At 39.7% G+C, this 25,006-nt stretch overlaps 2 protein-coding genes across 5 annotated transcripts in view; one reads left to right on the top strand and one right to left on the bottom strand.

Moving 5' to 3' along the window:
* The window catches only part of LOC135775930 (alpha-2,8-sialyltransferase 8F-like), a 72,422-nt gene extending 67,229 nt beyond the window's left edge, over positions 1-5,193 (bottom strand). For both annotated transcript variants that reach the window (XM_065286519.2, XM_065286520.2), the window contains exons 1-2: positions 5,032-5,193; positions 2,118-2,201 (exon numbers count right to left, since the gene is read on the bottom strand). In XM_065286519.2, coding sequence (XP_065142591.1) covers positions 2,118-2,201; positions 5,032-5,129 — 182 coding nt within the window. In that variant the 5' untranslated portion in view covers positions 5,130-5,193. The remainder of the gene's footprint in view (positions 1-2,117; positions 2,202-5,031) is intronic.
* Positions 1-25,006, top strand: part of LOC135775928 (alpha-2,8-sialyltransferase 8F-like) — a 1,056,838-nt gene that overhangs the window by 36,134 nt on the left and 995,698 nt on the right. The gene's annotated exons all lie outside the window — the stretch shown is intronic.

Below are 25,006 nucleotides of genomic sequence, written 5' to 3'. Positions count from 1 at the left end.
ATTGCTTCGTTTATTCCTTTGTTTGCCTTGTTTGCCTTCACTGACTGGATATGCAGGCACTGTGAGTTCTGAATGCACTTTCTTTGCCATACTTTTGCTCTTCCTAGAGTGCCTTGTGCACGTTCAAATCAATCGGGTGTGCGCATGTGTGGGCAGATCCCGTAGCAACAGGGGTGGTGCCATTGTCGCGAGAGAGAGTGATAGTCGCGCAAGCCAATCATTTGTTTCGCCCCGAATGGAAAAATGAGCTGTGTTTAAATAGTCGTGAAAGGCCTAAAGACACTCGAGTTTTATAATCTCTTTTTCAGAGTACTTACTTTTTTAGAGAATTCCTGCCTATCCTGCCTTTAAGAGGTGATAAAAAGAGAACAAATTAAGAAAGGATAAAAAAAATTCCAGTTTTTTGTTTGTTTGTCTGTTCTTTCATTTGATATATTTGTATGTTTATATATTTATAGAAGAACATTTTCCTGGAAGCCATTTTGTGAATTTGTGAAAAAAAAAAATGCTGGCTGGTAACATTTTTAAAAAAGGCTGACGGGGAATGAGTTAAAAGCATGAAAAAAATGACTGTGACACGTATTACTTTACATATATCATTATAATGCGTATTTATGAATATCAGCTGACGTCACTCACATCTCAAACTTGTCTTCCGCCATTCTGAGTACCTGAAGAAGTCGCAAAAAAAACTAGAAGCTATGCCTTCAATGTGTTGTGAGCTTCAAAATCTCTATTTTTACAACACTAAGAAGGCTCGACACAACATGATACTTTGCTCGAAGTATCACCTGTGTCTATACACATGAACTCGAGCATTGAGAACATTGTTTGTGTACTAAAAAGAAGGTTTTGAACAACTAACTTTGGTTGTTTTGGTGTCCGCTCGCCGCCATTTTGCCAGTCAAGATGTATCGATCTCCGAATGCGACGTAAGGAGGGAGGAGAGTAAAGATGGATATCTCCTAAAGCATAGTTCCATATAAATGCACGGATAATTTGTTGTTTTGTGGTAAGTGAAAAACAATACTGACCTTCTAGTTGAAAAAGGAGCCTCATATGAGATTCATTCCGATGAGATTCAGATCGATTCTTTATGTCTGGCAGAGATGACGAGCGGACACCATAACAGCCAAAGTCAGTTGTTTAAAACCTTTCTTTTTAGAAAACTCTGTGTACACAAACAATGTTCTCAATTCTCGGGTTCATGTGTAGAAATCCAGGTGATACTTCGAGCAAAGTTTCATGTTGTGTTGTGCCTTCTTAGTGTTTTAAAAATAGTGGAGGTTTGGTAGCAGCAGACAGCGGCTGGAAGAACGCATCAGGGATCGAGTAGGCATCACACCCTAACCAAGATATATTTTTTTAAAGTAGCGTTTCTTTTCATGACAATCGAGGTGTGAAATGTTGTCTTACGTAGCCATTTCCTGTATCCGTAAGAATCATAGACAGTAAAAGATAAGAAATCCGTAAATTGTAGCAAGCTAGCTAATGCTTGTCAGTAGCCTACTGCTGGTACTCGGTAGGTACTCAAGATGGCGTCAGTAAGCTGAAAAAAAGGGCGGGTGACGTAAAAGGTCAAATGACTGATAATCACCTATAGCTGCATTTTAATTTATAAAATTCTTGGCTACAGGGAGATTTTAATGCTACGTTTAATTAAGATACACAATCATTTTACTGAAAACAACAAGCAAGACATAGCATAGTGTTTTGCTTATATAAATGTGCTTGAAATGAGCTTGTGTGATGTCATCCCCTGCACCTGATGTCAATCCATCATGAGCTAATTAAAACTGTGCACTTCAGTAATAGTACAAGTATTTTAGAAGCATGGGTGTTTGTTTTGGATGTTATTCTTTCACAGAGTTATTAAACCTTTTAAAACATTCTTTAATGTAAAATCTGGTAATCGTTATTAATAACCGACAATTATGCTTTTTATCATAATTGTGCAGCCGTAATCTGACCTGTATCTGATTTAGAACTGCATAGGAAAGTGGATCAAATCATAATCAAAAAGAGCAGATTGGTGCTGTTCTGACAGTCATCCACACTGAAACTGATCTGGGTCACATATGAGCAAAATTTTGACTGCAGTGTGACAGTAGACTTACTGTGCTGGATTAGTGGCTGAAGCGATGTTGGCAAACTTGTGACGGAGTTGCATGCAGTACACCGGAGGGATGACATGTATCTCTCTGCAAAATAAAAGAACAATTTCATGTATTACACAGTACAGTAGTACATAAATCATATCAAATACAGTTCAAATCACATAGACTGCTTAACCCTCTGAGGTCTTGGCTGATTTTGCATCCTTGAGCAGTTTTGACCTGCACTGACATCTGTGCTTTTTTCGCTTGCTTAAAAACATAATAATGGCAAAAGTCTCATAACACTGTGTTCAGCAAAAACTGGGCTACAATATTATGTGAGCAATATGTATGTAAATGGTTGTATTTTTAAAATAATTATTTTATGTGTGGTAAATTTTTATGTCACTAAAATAAGTCCACAAAACCCATACTAACCATGTTTTTATGAGACTTTTCAAAACAGGATTTAGTAGCAGAGGTGGAAAAAGTACTAAAATATTGTACTCAAGTAAAAGTAAAGTTACTTTAATAATATTCTACTTAAGTAAAAGTAAAGTTACTGGTCTAAAAATCTACTCAAGTAAAACTAAAAAGTAAATCATTTTAACTTTACTCAGAGTAAAAGTTACTTTTTTTTTACATTATATTAAATTTTACCGCATGCCTGTTGAATGCTTTATTCTGATTGGTTGTTCCACGGGTGTTGACTATTTTTCTGTAAAATGAAGCCTAAGCTGTTAAATGTCTTAAAATAACCACCAGGGGGTATTCCAGAAAGCTGGTTATGTGACATACTCGGGTATCTTTTAATTTGTACATTTCTTTATGTATTCTCCATGTGCGCACATTAATTCTTGGTAACCAGTAGGAGGTTGACTGAACTTACTCTTGTCACGTGTTTTGAAACTGACATGAGCATGGTAAACAGATTTTTGTTTAATCAACCAAAAGTACAGGGTTTCGCTGATGGTCAGTTAACCCCGCTTTTGGAAAAAAACCCAGAGCAATGTTTGTGGTAACCATCAGTGGCGGCCGGTGACTTCTTTTTTGAGGGCGCTCGATGCGAAGTTCGTCACAAGTCCGTCATGTGTGTGGTTCCTTATTTCAAAATATGTGTTCTGCATGTTGAGAGATCCGACGTGTCTTGTCAAAATAAGTGCCTGCTGCAGATGCATCTAAAGGGTTTATGATAAAAGAACCAGTTTATCGCATAATCTCATGCGTAATCAGAGTTTAGTGTTAAGGGAGTGTCTTGCGTGTATTTTGTGAACATGAGCATCTCTTTTATCATTAACGGTTTTGACGCGTGTGCAGCAGGCACTTATTTTGACAAAACAAATGATGCACACAGGATCTCTCAACACGCAGAACACATATTTTGAAAAAAGGAACCACACACTCTGAACACTTATTTTGAATTAGCACCCCTCAGATGAGCAGTCACGAGCCGCCACTGGTGGTAACCCTAGTATAAGAGGAACAATTGACTCCAGTCCTTTGACCGTTCAATTAGGTGTGCATTCACGTCATGCCACATTACCACCTTGGACCAAAACATTTTACAACTGATTGCTGTCCAAAAAGTTCAGCGACGACGTCCCAAGGATGACAGCAGCAATGACAGTGTTCTTAATATGACAAAGTAAGTGTTTTGATTAATGCCATTAATGTTTATTTGTTTAATCAGTGTATAACCACTAGTCAACAAAATGAATATAACATGATAAAGATGAATGCACATTTGGAAATTCAATTTAAGGGAAATGTCATTTTGGACATTCTGTGGTCTAATGTGATATTGTTGTTCATGTTCTTGTTCATGGTGACATTTTATTGATGTTATAATTGATTTATAGCATTAAGAAGATGACCTGTTGAACTCATTTTGGGAGTGATGACTGAATGTATTTTTGGTCCAGTGCCTGTATATATGGTATTAGTATCGACCAAGTTCAGAAGCTGTCATATGTCAGTCAACTTACTTTGTTACTTAAAAATTAACTTATATATTGATTTAATAGATTTATAGCATTTTAAAAAAGATTTTAAAATAAACAGTTTTAACAATAAATCTATATAAATTGTTATTATAACCTAAAGATGCTATGTAAAAGTTTGTAACAGAAAATAGTGGTTTTCATCTCCTCACTTTCTTGGTATAGAAAACACATTTTTACCAAAATTAGTCAAAATGGATTTATTGCGTTTTGAAACCAAACTCTTCATTTATTGTTAAATATCCCCTGGGTTTTTTCTTCCTTTGATTTTACCCATTTGTTGCTACTTTAATTGTAATAATAAGCACATTGTGATCCTCTTTATATGTATGCAATGTTTTTGTTCTATAATAACAAAAACAAAACCCCGGAAGGATACAGCATTGTCAGGAACTATGTTTACATAATGTAAAAGCTAGAGGTAGACGTTACCTACTCTATCAAAAATTTACATGGGAAGAATTACATAGACAGTTTCTGCTGCCCCTCTCAGCTCGATCATTACATACAGTACTGTACAGTAGCCGTACGACATTTAACCATGATTTTACCACATTTATTAAAGTTTACTTACTGTAGTAAAACCATGGTTACCACAAAATAACCACATGGTTTTGACAACCATAGTTTTCAGACACCACAGTTACATCATGGTTTCAACCATCTATGGTTTTTCTAATAATCACTAAAAAACATGGTTACTACTACATTTAAAAAACATGGTTAATTTTCGTGCAACCGAGCCGTGAGATCAATTTCCAAACATAATCATCTCACTTTACAACTTAAAATAGTTTAGAAAATGTTAAGACACATTTACGAGTTTACAGTTAAGATTTAATTAAGTTTAGTTGCATATTTTCAAGTTGATCGATATTTTGCGCCTGCCATTGCCCCAAAGTTAAAACTAAGTTAAGAATAACTTTATCTCTCACCTCGTGGTCGTATTTATTTTGTCGTAGAAAACAGCTATTGTAAATATCAGCACAATAACTGCCAGCAGTGCGAAGATCCGTTTCATAAACCTGTCCATCTGAAACTTTGGCTAAAGTGTGGGTGGAAATTCCCTAACAAGTAACGTTAACAAGATAACTAGGTTTCAATGATGTTTGAGGAGATTTGGTCAGATGCGTCAGGGACATAGGGGAGGAGCGAGATGCCAGGCTGCATACGTCATCAAGCCTGGTTTAGTTAAGTTAACTGAGCATTACATCCGCAAATCATAAGCATATTACAACAATTTACGACTAACTAAGACTAATAGTCAACTTTATAATTGTTTATATTCTGAAATAAGACAGGCTTTGATGACGTATGCAGCCTACATGATATGCGACCTCCGGAGGCTGCAGCCAAAGGTTTAATTAATGGTAATTTCATCCCGCGTTTTATTGACTTCACAGCGTGGCCAAGCAGCAGGAATAAAAACTAAAAAAGTACAATAAAGTTAATGTTAGCATTCCTCATCTTCCTTCAGTTCTTCGACGAATGAAGACGAAAAAATAAGAAAAACTCCCGAAAGCACTCTGAACCTCACGCTTCTCTCTTGTCCTGTTATCTCTTTAAACACGAGTCCAACACTGCACCCTAGTGCCCAGGGTAGGGTTGCACCAGTCGTTCGTAAGTTCTTACTTAAACTGGGACGTAAAGTCCAAACTAGGCTTAGTAACTACTAGCTAGTTTATAACTAACTCTTTACTTAATTCGGTTGTGTAATGAGTATCTATTGTGATGAGTACTGATTGATGCCTGCAGGTGGCAGTAATGTAATATAAGATGACGTGCATTCCCTAGAGGGAGAGTTGTAATGGAGACATGCATTGTGTGCTGGACTAAATAAAGACGCCAGTACCAGATAGTGGTGGGCAGAGCGAGGCTTCGTGAAACACTGAAACAGTTGAATCAATTGTGCCGTATGTTTCGAGGCTTCGAAACATCAATCCGAAACCGCCTCCACAGTGACACCTAGCGGTCGTTTGCATGTCTTTACATGAAGCAGCCTTGACAAGATTTTAGACGAGCCCTGACAAATTGTATCCCACATGTTGTTTGATTGACACACAAGTGATAGAATGGGAGAGTGGATAGTGCTCTCGACTCTCATTCGTAGATCTTAGGATCGAACCTGGGAAATGTATGTGCTACGTCATCATAATAAAATAGTTTTGTTGTTGTTTTAACATCTGTTTGACAACTACATGAGCTTTTAGGCTCACAATTGTCGATAACTAGGCTATTCGGGTCTATTTAATGAAAAAAAAAAAAAATAGAGATATACCAAATAAATAATATTGACAACTACATGAGCTTTTAGGCTCACAATTGTCGATAACTAGGCTATTCGGGTCTATTTAATGAAAAAAAAATAAAATAGAGATATACCAAATAAATAATAAGAGATTCATAAAATATACCAAGCCATAATATGCCACATTGTTTACATATAAAGATCTTTATTCAAATATATAAATTGTTCTGTGTTGATAAACTCAACCAGCTACTTTTTTACATATAATTTCTCCAGCCTTTGAAAACATTCTCACACAAGGGACACTTGCTGGCATGCATTTTTTGTAAGTAGCCTAAGTGTTACATACCTTATGAGGAAAAATTACTTATTTTCAGTAATTTATAGTATTTGATCTAGCCAAAAACGCATCTATGAGGTATTGTCAGTTTTGTTTCCTACCCTGTCAGTTTAAGATTCGAAGCAGTTTCGACAGGTACGCCACCTTTCGAAATACTTGTGAAATGCACCGCTTGGTGTTTCGAATCACTTCATCACGTGACATGGGAGTTTCGTATCACATTTCGGAGCAGTGTTTCGAAACATTTACGCTTCGGGATCTCGACACAGTGTCGAAACGTCAGTTTCGCGGGAGCCATCCCTAGTACCAGATATTCTGATTATCTTTATTTGTTGTCACTGAAACAATACATGGTACCAGGAGTGGGGTAAAAAAATCCCAATGGATTCCATTAAACCACCAGAATCGTTGAAGTTGTGTGGTAATGTTGATGCAAATTGGAGAACTTTCAAACAGCAGTTCGAGTTGTACATTGTTGCTATCGGACAAAAAGCGGCTGTGGATGAAAGGAAGGTTGCCCTGTTACTAACCATTGCTGGAGCTGATGCCGTGGAAGTCTATAACACCTTTAATTTTGATGAAGAGGCAGACAAGAAGAAATTGGATAAGGTACTGGAAAAATTTGATGCTCATTGTTTGTCAAGAAAGAACGAGACATATGAACGATATGTATTTAGAACACGTGTGCAACATGAAGGAGAGGCTTTTGATTACTTTCTGACCGATCTCAAGATAAAGGCAAAGACTTGTAACTTTAATGAACTGAGAGATTCAATGATTCGTGACCAAATTGTTTTTGGTATTTATGATAAGAAACTGAGAGAAAGATTATTACGAGAATCAGAACTCACCTTGGATTATGCTGTCAAATTGTGTCAGTCCAGTGAAGTAGCGAGACAGCAAGTGAAGCAGTTTGATGGCACTAATGCAGCCGCTATGTCCTTTCAGAGTGTAGAAGTTGACGCCATTTCATTCAGAGATAAGAGAAGAGGTAACACAAGAGGTTTCAGAGATACTGATAATGAAACATTCTCATGCAAGCGCTGTGGGACCAAACATAAGTTCAGACAGTGCCCAGCTTTCGGAAAAAAATGTTCCAAGTGCAATGGCCCTAACCATTTTGCAAAAATGTGTTTTTCCAAAGATGTGAAGAGGGAAAATAAAGTGCATTTAGTGGAGGAGGCATATGACAGTGATTTAAGTGACTCATTTTATGTGAACATGGTTTCTGAAGAGAAAGTAAATCAGGATGCTGAACCGTGTGTATCAAGTGATGATTCAGTCAAGTCTTCAATGTGGATTGTTCCTCTTGTGGCTAATGGGACCGTAGTACCCTTTAAATTAGATACTGCGCAAAAGTTAATCTAATTAACATCAGAGATGTGAAAGCATTGAAAGAAAAACCTCTAATCAAAAAATGTACAGTTCCCCTCAAAGCCTATAATGGACAACCAATTGAAACGAGAGGAGTATGCAGATTAAAAATACAAGTAAAAGGAAAGATGAAAAGTTTGATGTTTGTTGTCGTTCCCAATGGTCATGAATCTCTTCTAGGGGATAAAGCGTGTGAAGACCTTCATTTGGTTAAAAGAGTATATCAGGTCAACAAGAAAACCGTAGTCTGTGACAATGTAATGGATATAGTCAAACAATTTTCTGATGCTTTTGAAGGTCAAGGTACATTACCATTTACCTATAAAATACAGTTGAAAGATGATGCTTCTCCAGTCATTCATGCTCCTCGGCGGGTTCCTGCCCCTCTTCGTGAAGCTTTGAAACAGGAATTGGATCGCATGACTCAACTGGGAGTTATCCAACGGATTGAACAACCTACAGATTGGGTAAATTCTATAACTTGTGTGAAGAAGCCCAATGGTGATTTAAGAGTGTGTTTAGATCCTAAAGACCTAAATGATAACATCAAACGAGAACATTACCAGATACCCACCCGTGAAGAGATAATTAGTGACATGTCAGGAGCTCAGTTTTTTAGCAAATTAGATGCCTCTCAAGGATTCTGGCAGATCCGGTTGGATTCTGAGAGTAGCCAGTATTGTACATTTAATACTCCCTTTGGAAGATATTGTTTTCTCCGTCTTCCTTTTGGCATCAAATCAGCTCCAGAGATTTTTCATCGAGCCATGGAAACCCTTATTGAAGGTCTAGAGGGTGTTCGAGTATACATTGATGATATTGTGGTGTGGGGGTCCACCCTTCAACAACATAATCAGCGACTAGTAAAAGTTATGGAAAGAATTCGAGCACATGATTTGAAGCTCAATCAGAAAAAGTGTCAATTTGGAGTCACAGAGATCACGTTCTTAGGTGACAAGTTATCTGCAAAAGGTGTGGAGCCACATCCAGCAAAAGTGCAAGCCCTCCTTGATATGCCTCCACCTACTGATAAGAAGGGAATTCTGCGTGCTTTGGGAATGGTGAACTTCCTGGGAAAATTTCTGCCAAATCTTTCAGCCAAAACTACCCATATGAGAAAGTTGTTACAAAATGATCAGGAGTTTGTCTGGACTTCAGTACATGATCAAGAATGGAAGCAGTTAAAGGAGACTCTTACTACTGAACCTGTTCTTGTTTTTTTTGATCACACAAGACCAACTAAGATCTCCACAGACGCCTCTCAGGATGGATTGGGAGCGGTGCTTCTTCAGGCCTTTGAGGATTCCTGGAGACCTGTGGCCTATGCTTCTCGATCTATGACAGAGACTGAAAGACGATATTCACAAATAGAGAAGGAGACCTTGGGTTTAGTATTTGGCTGTGAAAAGTTTCATGGATATGTATATGGATTACCTACTTTTACAGTAGAGACGGATCATAAAGTTAAAAAAAGACGTTAAAGCATATGTTATTGAACTCAAAACATTACACTTTTAATTGAAAATATATATCCCACACATGGAAGAGAAAATAAACAGGAAGAAATTTTAAATCTTATTTTAATTGATGGATACACAGAAAATTAAACAGTTCTTGAAAAGTCGTTGACGAATTTGCGGCTCTTCATAATTAATACGAGCTCATCGATGTTATATAATCTGGATGACATCTTATTCCAAAGGTTATTCATGGACAGGGGCTTCCGTAAATATTTAGTTACAACGTATTGTGACGTTTAAACTAAGTTTAATGGTGCAACGCAAAAACATTTAGTAGTGCGTAAGTTGTAACTTAGTGCCTATTTACGTCGTAACTAAGCTACGTTGTAACTTACGCACAGCTGGTGCAACCGGCCCCTGAGCACTGAGATGGGTATAGAGACAGAGCGCCGCGCGTCATAACCTGAAAACCACGCCCACCGGGGGGAAAACAATCCAACCGTCTCCATTGACTTTGTATTGCGAGAGGCTGCCTCCTTGTCATTTCTGCTTATAACAAAAAACAGAATAATGCCTAAAAACTGCTGTGTGACAGTATGTACAGCTAACAAGCCAAAGATCCCAGAAATAAGTTTTTATAAGCTATTGAGCCGTAAAACCCAGCTTTTAAGAAAGTTGTTACAAAATGATCAGGAGTTTGTCTGGACTTCAGTACATGATCAAGAATGGAAGCAGTTAAAGGAGACTCTTACTACTGAACCTGTTCTTGTTTTTTTTGATCACACAAGACCAACTAAGATCTCCACAGACGCCTCTCAGGATGGATTGGGAGCGGTGCTTCTTCAGGCCTTTGAGGATTCCTGGAGACCTGTGGCCTATGCTTCTCGATCTATGACAGAGACTGAAAGACGATATTCACAAATAGAGAAGGAGACCTTGGGTTTAGTATTTGGCTGTGAAAAGTTTCATGGATATGTATATGGATTACCTACTTTTACAGTAGAGACGGATCATAAACCATTAATCTCTATCATTCAAAAGAACTTAAATGATATGTCACCTCGAATTCAACGCATGATTATGAAATTACAAAGATATGATCTGAATCTAGTTTATACACCTGGAAAGTATATCATTGTGGCTGATGCACTGTCTCGAGCACCAGTAGCTTCGGAGACCAGCAAAATGGACGAAATTGAGAGACATGTGAGTATGGTGTATTCAGCTTTACCAGTTTCAGATGAGATGCTAAAGCTTATCGCAGAGGAAACCGCAAAGGATACCGAACTACAGAGGGTTATTGCATACCTTCAACATGGATGGATCAAAGGCAAGTGTCCACAGTACTTTCCTTTAAGGGCAGAATTGAGTGTGGTTGAGGGCATGCTGTTGAGAAAAAACAGAATTGTCATTCCAGTATCAATGCGTCAAGACATGCTTCGTCGAATTCACGAAGGACATCTTGGTATTGAAAAATGCAAGCGAAGAGCTAGACAAGCTGTTTTTTGGCCTGGAATTAATGTGCACATTGAGAAATACCTCAGTCAGTGTGATGTCTGTTTAAATCATCATTATAAACAGGCTAAAGAACCTATGATGATAGCTGCTCATCCTACTGAACCGTGGGAAAAAGTAGGAACTGATCTTTTCCAGTTGAATGGTAAGGATTATTTGGTGGTTATCGATTATTATTCCAATTATCCTGAAGTTGAACAGCTTCATCACACAACATCAAATTACGTGATTCAATGCATGAAAAGCATCTTTGCAAGGCATGGAATTCCTCATATTGTGCAAAGTGACAATGGTCCTCAGTACACAAGTCGTGAATTCCAACTCTTTGCAGAGCAGTATGGCTTTAAACATACTACTTCAAGCCCTCTTTATCCAAAGGCAAATGGCAAAGCAGAAAAAGGGGTCCAAATTGTAAAAAGACTTTTGAAAAAAGCTGCAGCAACCAGTTCTGATGCAAATCTGTCTCTCTTGAGTTACCGTTCTTCTCCACTCAGTTGTGGATTATCTCCTGGTGAGTTGTTGATGAACCGAAAACTGCGTGACACACTACCAAAGTTATCCTTGAAAACCGAAAACAACAGTCTATCATTGAAAAAGATGCAACATTTTAAAGAGAAGCAGAAAGAATATTATGACAAGGGAGCTCGACATCTGAAATCTCTTTCTGAACGAGATACAGTTAGAATTGAGGAGCCCACTGGATGGAGAAAGAAAGCTACAGTCTTAAAAGAGGTAAATCCAAGATCATATCTGGTTCAAACAGAAGATGGACAAACATTGCGGAGAAATCGACAGAGCTTGCTTAAGACTCCAGAGAAATGTCCTCTTGTTGATGAGCCAACCCTGTCTGCAAAACTGCAGTCTTGTGAAATGCCTCTTGTTGATCTGCAACGTCATGAAATGCTATCTCCAGGTATGTTAAATTCTGCTGAACAAATTCCTGAACTCAAGTTATCTGTACCAAAGACTGACATGCCTCTATTACGGAGAACTAATCGAATTCGGAAAGTTCCTGTTCGAATGAATTTATGAAAATGAACTGATTGTAGATTTTTTACATATATTGATGAATTGATTGCTGATTTTTTACAGTTGAGCTGATGTGAATTATTAGTAATTGTGAATCTAATGTTAAAAAAAAAAAAAAAAAAAAAGGGGAAGATGTAATGAGTATCTATTGTGATGAGTACTGATTGATGCCTGCAGGTGGCAGTAATGTAATATAAGATGACGTGCATTCCCTAGAGGGAGAGTTGTAATGGAGACATGCATTGTGTGCTGGACTAAATAAAGACGCCAGTACCAGATATTCTGATTATCTTTATTTGTTGTCACTGAAACAATACAGGTTGCACCACTTGTTCTTAAGGCAGAACGTACCTAGTAGGTCGTAAGCTCTCCATAAAGTAATGCGTTGTCGCATAGAATGACGTTTATTTTCCTTAACCCAATCACAAGCCTTATAATGGGCAAGCAGGAAATAGTCTGAACAGTACGTAATTTCAAACTCATTCTTGTCTCGCCTAAACTGAAAGTTAAAAAAAGACGTTAAAGCATATGTTATTGAACTCAAAACATTACACTTTTAATTGAAAATATATATCCCACACATGGAAGAGAAAATAAACAGGAAGAAATTTTAAATCTTATTTTAATTGATGGATACACAGAAAATTAAACAGTTCTTGAAAAGTCGTTGACGAATTTGCGGCTCTTCATAATTAATACGAGCTCATCGATGTTATATAATCTGGATGACATCTTATTCCAAAGGTTATTCATGGACAGGGGCTTCCGTAAATATTTAGTTACAACGTATTGTGACGTTTAAACTAAGTTTAATGGTGCAACGCAAAAACATTTAGTAGTGCGTAAGTTGTAACTTAGTGCCTATTTACGTCGTAACTAAGCTACGTTGTAACTTACGCACAGCTGGTGCAACCGGCCCCTGAGCACTGAGATGGGTATAGAGACAGAGCGCCGCGCGTCATAACCTGAAAACCACGCCCACCGGGGGGAAAACAATCCAACCGTCTCCATTGACTTTGTATTGCGAGAGGCTGCCTCCTTGTCATTTCTGCTTATAACAAAAAACAGAATAATGGCTAAAAACTGCTGTGTGACAGTATGTACAGTTAACAAGCCAAAGATCCCAGAAATAAGTTTTTATAAGCTATTGAGCCGTAAAACCCAGCTTTTAAGGAGAAAAAGTCCCTAGTGGACGCAGTTTACTGCTATTAACTCAAGTCACTTTTACTCCTGTTTTATTCTTTTTAACATTTTAAACTGTTTTTTCTTTAATTGTTATTTTAAATTCTCATGTATCTTTGTCTTTATTGTGATCTTATCGTGTTAATCTTATTTTTACATTTTCTTTTTCTTTTTTATATATTGTTTTCTCATTTCTGTGTAAAGCACTTTGAATGACCTCTGTGTATGAAATGTGCTATACAAATAAACTTGCCTTGCCTTGCCTTGCCTAATATGAGTACTATGAAAAGTTGCCTGTTTCCATTTTTGTGTCTTTAAACGCTCGTTTTTGGGGTCGACAGCTTATAAAAACTTATTTACAGATTAAAATTAAAAACAGAATAATACATAAAAGCTGCTGTGTGACAAGGTGTACAGCTAAAAAGCCAAAAAACCCAGAAATACGTTTTTTTTTTTTAAGCTGTCGACCTCATAAAACGAGCGTTTAAAGAAACAAAAGTGGAAACAGGCAACTTTTCATAGTACTTCTATTAGTAGAACTGCGTCCACTAGGGGGAAACGTAGTCGGCGATCCACTTTATTCTCCTTAAAAGCTGGGTTTTACGGCTCGACAGCTTATAAAAACTTATTTCTATATCTCTATAGAGACAGAGCGCCGATATGCAAATTTGAAAACCACGCCCACCGGGGGGGGGAAACAATCCAACCTTCTCCATTGACTTTGTATTGCGAGAGGCTGCCTCCTTGTCATTTCTGGCTTATAACAAAAAACAGAATAATGCCTAAAAGCTGCTGTGTGACAATATGTACAGCTAACAAGCCAAAGAACCCAGAAATAAGTTTTTATAAGCTGTCGAGCCGTAAAACCCAGCTTTTAAGGAGAATAAAGTGGATCGCCGACTACGTTTCCCCCTAGTGGACGCAGTTCTACTAATAGAAGTACTATGAAAAGTTGCCTGTTTCCACTTTTGTTTCTTTAAACGCTCGTTTTATGAGGTCGACAGCTTAAAAAAAACGTATTTCTGGGTTTTTTGGCTTTTTAGCTGTACACTGTCTTGTTCTTCGTTATATTATAACGATGTTGCACTGGACGTGCAGTTTGAAATAAGGAGACGTACAGAGAGTACTGAATAAACTTGGAGCTTTTACTGATATACGTGCAGCAGTATTTACATGTGACATCCGACTGCCGCCAAGCGACCAGTCTCCTCACCACTTCCGTCTTGCCGTAAATCAGTGTCGTAAATATTCAGTTCTTACATGAATATTACATCCCCTTTCTTTTAATAAAAACAAAGAAAACATTATTCATATAAATTATATACAGCATACATACTCCAAACATTACTATAACATAAACACAGAGTTTGCTGCATTTCACGAAACATCTCAACATTTCTGACACTTCATGTATCACGTCATGCAACTGAATTGAACATTCAACATGTCTGAACACAATGTCTGCAATTTTTTTCTTTATACAGCTCATACCAGATCTTAGGTTCCTTTTCTCATAGGGGCAGCGATCCGCCTACACCCCAGACGAATCACAAATCACAAGTCAAGAATTGCTCTAGGTCGTACTGCTCGACCTGATCTGGTATGATATTGTATGGGCTGGGTTTCACTGTCACTTGAACGTTGTGTTGATACTTCAGGGCATACCTGAGGTATAGATGAAGCTTCGCTGTCTTGCTTTTCCTTTATGTTTGCAGAAACGGCAGCGTTCTCCACAGGCTCTGTGGAAGCTTTTGTGTGGAGGAGATGACGACGGTTTCTGCGATACATCCGACCGTCTGGGGTACAAACATGGTAGGATCTTTGAGAATTGGCAGGGTGGACAACAACAGCTGGCCTCCATAGGCCATGCTCCTGCATGCGAACAGACTGTCCAGTGTAAAGCTGTGATAGCGGACGAGTCGAACGATCATAGTACTTCTTCTGACGCCGCTGCTGTTCCACTCTTCTGGAGCGTGCCTCTGTGAAACTGACGGTTTTAGGCAGAAGCTGCTTGTTGGTGTTTGGCAGAATGGAACGCAGCCTGCGACTCATGAGGAGCTGGGCAGGCGATTTGAAGTTGTCGACAGGTGTGTTCCTATATTCCAGTAAACTAATATAGGGATCTCTTCGGTCCATCCTGGCTTTTGTCAGGATCGATTTTGCGATTTGCACAGTCTTCTCAGCCAAGCCATTACTCTGGGGGTAGTGGGGACTGGTGGTGGTGTGTGTGAAACCCCATGTCTTGGCAAAGTCCTCAAACTCCTTGCCTCGAAATTGTGGACCGTTGTCGGAGACGACTTTCTCTGGAATGCCGTGTCTCGCAAAAATGGCTTTGAGTTTGCTGATGACGGTAGCGGCTGTTGTGGTGTGAAGTTTGTCCAGTTCGAAAAAACGGCTATAATAGTCTACTGTAACCATGTATTCCTCGTTGTTCCAGGTAAGGAGGTCGGAGGCTATCACCTGCCATGGTCTGGTTGGTATCTCGTGGGAAATCATGGGCTCCTTGGTGTTTGAGCAACGTCGCTCCAGGCAAGTATCACATCTCTCAATCATGCGCTCTATCTGTTTGCACATTCCTGGCCAGAATAACACATCTCGTGCTCTTTGCTTTGATTTTTCTATGCCCATGTGACCGATGTGAATGCGTGTGAGCATGTCTTCTCTAAGTGAGGTGGGTATGACTATCTTCTCACCTTTAAGAATGATTCCATTTGTCAGTGACAGTTCATCTCGAAAATTCCAGAAGTCACTGATGTCTGCGGGGCATTTTCTCCTTTCCCCAGGCCATCCATCCAGAATCGCCTGTCTAAGCTGGACAAGCTGGCTGTCTGACTCAGTCTCAGCACAGATCTGTAGGAGCTTTTCATCACTGACAGGTAAGCTTTTGTAAACCATGTGAACTTGCATGTCCATTCCTTCGCTCAGGTTGTCGTGCTCTGTCTCGATGAACTTCCTGGAGAGAGTGTCCGCCACCGGAATCTCCTTTCCTGGCCGGTGTGTGATGGTGATATCGTATTTCTGGAGCTGTAAGATCATTCTTTGGAGTCGCGGCGGAGCTGCAGCTAGTGGTTTTTTCATCACTGATTCAAGTGGCTTGTGATCAGACTCCACTATGACATTTCGGCCATATACGTACTGATGAAAGCGCTTACAGCCGAATAAGACCGCATAGAGCTCCTTCTCTATTTGAGCATAGCTAACTTCACAGTCAGTCAGTGACCTTGACGCATAGCTGAGTGGCTTCCCGTCCTGCAGCAGAACTGCACCGAGACCGTATTTCGATGCGTCCACCTGAAGGTGCAGATCTTTCTGTGGGTCATAGTATGCAAGAACTGGTCCCGGTTCTGTAGTTATGAGATCTTTCATTTTTTTGAATGCTGCATCGTGCTGGGAATCCCATATGAACTCGCTGGACTGTTTGAGGAGCTGCCGAAGCGGTGCATTAATGTCCGATAAGCAGGGTGCAAACTTGGACAGGTAATTTACCATTCCCAGGACTGTTTCGAGTTCCGCTTTATTCTTTGGTGGCTCCATGTGCTTGATCGCTGAAACCTTTTCAGGGTCTGGCTTGACTCCTTCAGCAGATAAGCAGTGACCGAAGTAGCGAACTTCAGTAGCACTCACAATACTTTTCTCAGGGTTGAGCTTTACGCCTTTCTCGCGAGACCTTTGCAACATTGCGTGTAAATTGTCGTCATGTTCCTTTTGGGTTCGTCCGTAAACCAGAATATCATCGACGATCGCAACAACACCACTTAGACCTTCATATGTCTCGTCGATTTTGCGCTGAAATTCATCCTGAGCTGAAATTATGCCAAACGGAAGACGCCGAAATCTGTATCGTCCAAATACAGTGTTGAATGTCGTCAACTTGGAAGACTCCTCTGTAAGTTTTATTGCCCAGTACGGGCATCTAAAACACTGAAGTGTTTTGCACCAGTTAGCTTGGGCGTGATGTCTTCTATTGTTGGCAAGGGGTAGTGCGGACGTTTAATGGCTTTATTGAGGTCGCGGGGATCCAAGCATATTCTGAGTTTGCCGGTTCTCGGTTTTTCCACGACCACAAGTGCATTTACCCAGTCAGTGGGCTCTGTTACCTTGACGATGACTCCTTGTTTTTCCATATTTTGCAGCTCTTCTTTCAGGCGGCCACGTAGAGCCAGAGGTATCCTTCTCGGTGGATAAACGACTGGAGTTGCATCGGGTTTTAGGTGAATCGTGCACTCCCCTGGAAATAATCCAATGCCATCGAATACATCTGCATATTCCTCCATGATGGACTTTTCTTCTGTTGGTGCATTCACTGAGAGCACTAGCTTAATTAAGTCCAGGTCCAGACATGCTTTAAGACCTAACACAGGCGGTGCTTGCGTACTGACTATGTAAAAGTCCATCAGTGTTTCTCTGTCTTTGTATCTGCACGCTAACGTACATGTCCCTTTAACTGTGAGCATTTGACCACCATATCCAGTGAGGCGATGTTTTGAAGGTGTGAGCTTGCACTGGGCTTGCAGCTTATTAAATGTGTGTAGTGGAATAACATTTACCTGTGCTCCAGTGTCCAATTTGAAGCTAACTTCAGTTTTTCCATTTCCAAGCTGTATGTCTGCAAACGCTTGTTCCGTGTCACATGACTTTTTCAAAACTGCGTCCACGAAAAACTCTGATTGTGTGTCTTCCTCATCACACAAAGCCTCTTTGCCCACTGCATGAACGTTCCTTTTGTAAGCAGAGCGACACATTGAAGCACTGTGAGCCTGGTTGCCACAGTAACCACAAGTTTTTTCGCGTTCCGCAACGTCATTGCTGCTCCGATGCAAGGCTTTTACTGTTCGCTTATGTGACTCTTTCCGTGTGTTGACTGCGTGCACTACTTGATCGTGGGGGCTGTTTGCAAACGTTTTGAGCTGAGCTTGTGCAATTTCGTGTGATCTGGCTATATCCATGGCCTTGTCTAGCGTTAACTCAGAGCCGACGCTCAGCAGCTTCTCCCGCACTCGCGGAGAGTGAATGCCAAACACGATGCGATCTCTGACCATTTCCTCGCTGTCTGCATAAGCACAGTCTTTCACTAACAGCCTTAGCTCAGTCACATATTGCTCAAAAGTTTCTGTGGCTCCTTGAATTCGCTCATGAAATTTATATCTGGCGAAGATTATGTTCGTTTTGGGCATCACATACGCTTCGTACTTGTCGTAATATGTTTGCAGTACCTTTGCTTCCTCTGTTGTCAGCGTCCAGGTGTTGAAGATATCTCTTCCTTTCTCTCCTATCCACAGGAGCAAATAACTGCATTTTTCGTCTTCACCCCGTTTCTTTAACGGACCCGCGAACATGAGCTCTGCATGCTGTCTGAACTTACGCCATGCATCTGGTAAGTTAGACGATTCCCAATTCATGTGCGGCGATGGTACTCCTGCAAAATCCATTTTTTTTACTTTTCTTCTGACACCATGTCTTGTTCTTCGTTATATTATAACGATGTTGCACTGGACGTGCAGTTTGAAATAAGGAGACGTACAGAGAGTACTGAATAAACTTGGAGCTTTTACTGATATACGTGCAGCAGTATTTACATGTGACATCCGACTGCCGCCAAGCGACCAGTCTCCTCACCACTTCCGTCATGCCGTAAATCAGTGTCGTAAATATTCAGTTCTTACATGAATATTACATACACCTTGTCACACAGCAGCTTTTATGTATTATTCTGTTTTTAATTTTAATCTGTAAATAAGTTTTTATAAGCTGTCGACCCCAAAAACGAGCGTTTAAAGACACAAAAATGGAAACAGGCAACTTTTCATAGTAATACTATTAGTAGAACTGCGTCCAATAGGGGGAAACGTAGTCGGCGATCCACTTTATTCTCCTTAAAGACAGGGTTTTACGGCTCGACAGCTTATAAAAACTTATTTCTGGGTTCTTTGGCTTGTTAGCTGTACATATTGTCACACAGCAGTTTTTAGGCATTATTCTGTTTTTTTGTTATAAGCCAGAAATGACAAGGAGGCAGCCTCTCGCAATACAAAGTCAATGGAGACGGTTGGATTGTTTTCCCCCCCGGTGGGCGTGGTTTTCAGGTTATGACGCGCGGCGCTCTGTCTCTATGGAGGTCGGAGCCAGCTGCAAATGGGTGGGTTAGCAGCAAGTGGGTGGAGCTTTTGCCGCAAGTGGGCTGTACAAACTTCCAGAGGATTTTGATTGGTTTATTTAGTATCACCTGTAGCAGCTATTGGTTTATGCTCCACAGTTGGTGGTGGTAATGTGTAAGTTTTGTTGCGATCGATCAGAAAACAAAGAAAACCGCTTTCACATGTCAGCGTGCTGTTGAAATGAGTTTTTAGTTTTGTAAAAAAGCATTATAAGTTCTGAAGAAGACCATATTTTATAATGGCGTTTGTACGCTGTTTTTAGTCTTGATGTATTAAAAAAGAATAAGGGTAAAGTGTATCCAAATACATTTCTGTAGTTTTTTTATTAGCACACAATTACAAAATCTGTAACGTGCATGGCAAAATCTTTTCTGCATTCCATTTCTACAATTTGCTCTCCAGATTATGGATAATGGTGCAATTTTTGTACGTTTTAGGTCTGCATTGATTTTCAAATTGTAAATGTCTTAAACGTTTTGTAAATGGATTTGATATTACAATAACGTTACAACTCCTAATTTAATTGTATGCTTTTTTCTGCGTAATCCACAATGTTATTTTATGTAAAGTAATTGAAACATTTGTTTTAATATCAGAATTATTTTATAAAATGTATTTCTCATAACAATCAGTGAAATAAATGTGTAACGCATGTTATTGTGTTTTAGGTTCACTTTTCAGTGAAAGATTTTTTTTTGATGTTCCACATGACTATGATCACAGCTTTTGCTGTAATGTATAAAATTCTTAATTTACAAGTTGTTGTGTGTTCATTACATCAATTAATAATTTATGGTGTGTTTGATTTCAGTACTAGGACAATGCAAGACAAAGGCTGTCAAATATCTATGGAGTGTTCTTGATGGCAAGTACGTACTGTAAATGAGGAACATTGAGGTGTAATTAATTGCTGTTACCCATTTAACTTTTTTTGGTGTTTCTTTGCATATTATAGTATGCACTGTATGTTATTCTGGGACAGAAGTTTGACTTCACTGAAGTAAGTATTTATTTTTGTAGCTACATACATTTTAATATAATTGAAAATTGTAATTCATTACTTTATGTACACAGCTAAACATGAAGAACATAGGAAAATGGTGGTGTGCCATCTTGCTTGAAAATTTAGTAAGTGTGAAAAAATTTGCTGTACTTTTAACATGTGGTGTTTTAAGAAACCCTTAAAGAAGTGAAGAAATCTTGTTCAATCTGTAAACTGTTTTGGGAAGACATGGAACGGAATGATTCAGTGACTCGCTCATAACCCTATTTCAGTAAAAATATATTCTGCAGACCCTTTTAGTGAAAAGAAGAAACAAAGTGTTTCAGTGATGATAAAAATCAGCAGGTGTAAACACTACTTGCTCTATCAAACTCCTTTAATAGCTGTTCTTAATACTATTAGGGGTTGGCAAGATTTTGAAATGTTGTTATATTCATTGGTGAATAATTTAAAATTGGACCATTAATTAGATTTTTTTTCTATATTTACAAAAGTCTTTACTGTAATTTGTGATCAATGTAATGCATCCTTGAATTCAATTAATTTTGATATTGTACTTGTTTTATTTCTTACTTTATTTGTTTTTGTTGCATGACAATCAAACTCTGGAAGACATGGGAAAAAGAGAAAATAAGCTGTTGTAGCTGGTATTGTCAGCTTTTTATATTTTGCTGATATTTTTTGTCAAATTAAAAATTAATGAATAATTTTATCACTTTTTTAATTCAGAAGAAGAAGAAGAAGAATGCTCTGCACTCCCTGAAACCTATGGGAAGAAAAAAACTGAACTTGCATATGAAAGTAAGAACTTTGATATAAAACAAAATACATATACTATGCTGGGTTTCAAATTATGTAACTATAATATTGGTCAGCTAATTTTAATTGACTTCATTTCAGCAGACCAAACCCCAGTTGTGCCCTCTGTTTTTAGCGAGGTATGCATAATCAATTGCAATGATGATTTAAAATGTGTATCATAGAACAATTTTAATCCACTTATATTTTTCTTTAAGGATGAGCTGTTAAAAGATGATGACCCTCCATCATGCTTCATCTTCAAGGTAGTTGAATGTTATATAATGTGCTTTTTAACAGTTTTTAACGGCCTTGAAGTTGTTCTTCAAGAAGAAGATGCTGCCTACACGCCCTGTCATTGGCTTGCTCAAGGTTCAGGGACATAGTTGGGGATGACAAGTTCAAGAATCAATCAGGCACACTTCTTATGGCTAGAAAGTAAATGTTGACATTAAAAAATAAAATGCATAACAAGAACATCATTGATAATGTTAAATGTAATGTTCATTTTTTTCACCTCAGGTGTTACTGTCATGGGCTTGCCAGAGCTTTTGTACTAGACTCAGGTCTGAGTGTATCTGGCAAGACCATGACCGTACTATGTTCTGTGTGGGAGCATGTGGAGGCATATAGTGTTTGGCTTCCACATGTTCCCAGTGTTTTGTGGCGGTCATGGTCTTGCCTGACCCTGGTTATTATCCAGGCGGGATGTTAGAGGGCAAGACTATGGCAGCATTGTGTTTATGTGGGAACACGTGTGTTTTCACATCATGTATGTGTGACACGTGTTCCCAGTGTCTTGTCACTTTTACCCTACTCCCTTATGTACTCGGGTCTTATGCTGCGTTCCAGGCAACCTGTAACCCGTAACTCACGACTTCAAAACCACGACTCACGACTTTGAACTGGGAGTAGATCGATCTAGTACGAGTTCACGGGTGGGAAGTCACGGGTTTGACTGCCGTTCCAGTGCACTTTCACCGGTAGAAGGTTGTAAAAACACGAGTTACAGGCTGCCTGGAACGCATAGGGTCGTGAGTCGTGGTTTTGAAGTCGTAACTCACGGGTTTAAAAACCTGCCTGGAACGCACCATTACGTGATTAATTATGTTCACCTGTTCCCCATTGATGTGATGTCTATATTATGCCCTCGTGTTCTCTGTGTGGTGTGCGTGCGTTGTTGTATGTTCAGAGTTTCATGTTCTCCGTGTGCTCTGTTTCTAGTTCCTGTTTCTTCCAGTTATTGCTACGTGTCTTACCTGTGTTTAGTTTACATTCTGTTTTACCCCCTCGTGGGTATTTATGTTCTGTATTAATAAATCATAGTTTATTTTTGTAGTTCGTGTCTGCGTTTGGGTTCATCTTTAGTTTCCTTATCCGGTGTGTAACCGATCGTGACATAACGCACGCACCAAAACTGAACCCAGCGGACCAGCTATGAAGTGTGTTTCCGACCCAGAGTGGTGGTCGTCCATCTCCACACAGACGCTCACGGGCAGTGGTCCATTTCCACCGCAGAGGGGTCTTCCCTTCAGGGACTATGCCCAGGCGGTGGAGAAAAGCAAGGGGTGTTACCCGGAGGTCCTCGCCAGCGCTTATTTGGTTGCTGGAATGAATGAGCCTCCACCGGTTCGGGAGAGAGAGGGATTACTTCACCTTTCATATTGGGACCTGGTTGACTGTCTCGAGAACCGACAGCAATCCCAGAGACCAGCTGAGCCTGCCGGAGCTGACTCCATCCAGCCCGAGGGGCATCGTGACTGGGGCCATCAGATTGGAGAGATCGCCTCCCGTCTCTCCGGCATCGGAGACCACGCCCACACCAGAGGTCCGTCCAGTCTCCAGACGGAGGAGGAAGAGGACGAAGGGGGCGTCGGAGCTGCAGCTACAACCGGCGCAGCCGGAGTCACGTCACCCGCCGGCGCAGCCGGAGTCACGTCACCCGCCGGCGCAGCCGGAGTCACGTCACCCGCCGGCGCAGCCGGAGTCACGTCACCCGCCGGCGCAGCCGGAGTCACGTCACCCGCCGGCGCAGCCGGAGTCACGTCACCCGCCGGCGCAGCCGGAGTCACGTCACCCGCCGGCATTTCAGCCGTTGAACTCTGGGACTCTTTTTCATCTACCTGGACATTTTGTTCCCCCTGTTTTTTCCCCACCACCCCTTCATCATGTATTATTTTTGTTGAATCATCCCAACCCGTTTGTCATTTATGTTTGTTTGCCATTATTATTTATTGTTATTTTGTCATGGTTGTCCTCCGTTGTGCAGTCTCTCGTTCCTCGTGTTTAATGTCTTTGTTTGGTTTTGTTTGTGACGTCTGGTATCCGTCTTTGTAGATGGGGGTACTGTCATGGGCTTGCCAGAGCTTTTGTACTAGACTCAGGTCTGAGTGTATCTGGCAAGACCATGACAGTACTATGTTCTGTGTGGGAGCATGTGGAGGCATATAGTGTTTGGCTTCCACATGTTCTCAGTGTTTTGTGGCTGTCATGGTCTTGCCTGACCCTGGTTATTATCCAGGCGGGATGTTAGAGGGCAAGACTATGGCAGCATTGTGTTTATGTGGGAACACGTGTGTTTTCACATCATGTATGTGTGACACGTGTTCCCAGTGTCTTGTCACTTTTACCCTACTCCCTTATGTACTCGGGTCTTACGCAGGGGCGGTTCTAGGGTCAGTGGATATCCGGGGCTTAGCCCAAAGACATCCAGGCATGTGTCAAAAATACACTTTTAATAGCTAAAACATGATAAACATTTTCTAAGTTTTTTTCTTAACATATTGGGTCTTTTTTTACTCTCCACTTAATTCCTTGTTCCTTTATTTTATCCACAACTGTTTTCTCTTTAATATACATCTTAATTTTTTTTCTTGTTGGATTTCTTTTTAATATCATATTTTCCCCCTTTCACACTCATCTCTTAATTCAGCCAGGATAAATAAGAATTTCATCCAGGATATGTTCCTGGATCTCAAACTCAAAACCAAGATTGACATCTCGTTGCAGGGCTGCAGAGCTATTTTAACATAAAATACACAATATTTCTGTAAATTACATATTTTTCTATTATTTACCACAGAAAGCACTGTTTATATTGCACTGTATATTTAACAGTATAAACATTTTCTTAACCTTATCTTAAATAACTTTATATTAAAACTTGGCACTGAACTAACACATTAAATTCCTGAGGATGAATGTATTAATGATTATACATTTTCTGCAACCAGGTAGTGTTTCTGTTTTGATTTATTTAGGATTTTTTAAGTTACAGACTTGACTTGGTTATGTTCAATCTCTGTAAAACTGAATAAGGCTACTGCTCTATGTGTAACTTAAGCACAGACACAGCAAGCAACATAATGATATATAATTCATACAATTCTTATATTGAGATGAGTGAGCTTCATAGCATACAGTTTTTTATTTTTTGCACCTTTCTCCTCATCTTTCCTCTTTTATTAACCTGGGCACTGATGACTCTATTTTTAATCCGTGGTTTAGTATGTATTACATCTCCATCTCTACAGTATATGTGTTGCTATAAGCTGTGACTTGGCGTGAAATAACCCCGCGCAGCTCTTTGAGTAAAACAGCTGAGTAACCCCACAGACAGAGTAACAGATCTTCTCTAGACGAAAACTCCAAAGTCCCGACAAGATTAACTGATTGCATGGTGGCAATGATATGATTGACGTGTGGTGCATATGAGCAATTTAAATCCGATCACGCATTCAGTTTACTCGCCGTCACGGAGAGCGCGCTCATGGTTGCATACATAGCAACGAAAGACGCGCTACCTC

The sequence above is a fragment of the Paramisgurnus dabryanus genome, chromosome 21 (assembly GCF_030506205.2).
Source record: "Paramisgurnus dabryanus chromosome 21, PD_genome_1.1, whole genome shotgun sequence".
In the NCBI taxonomy this organism is placed as follows: Eukaryota; Metazoa; Chordata; class Actinopteri; order Cypriniformes; family Cobitidae; genus Paramisgurnus; species Paramisgurnus dabryanus.
This window is presented reverse-complemented; position numbering and strand designations above follow the sequence as displayed.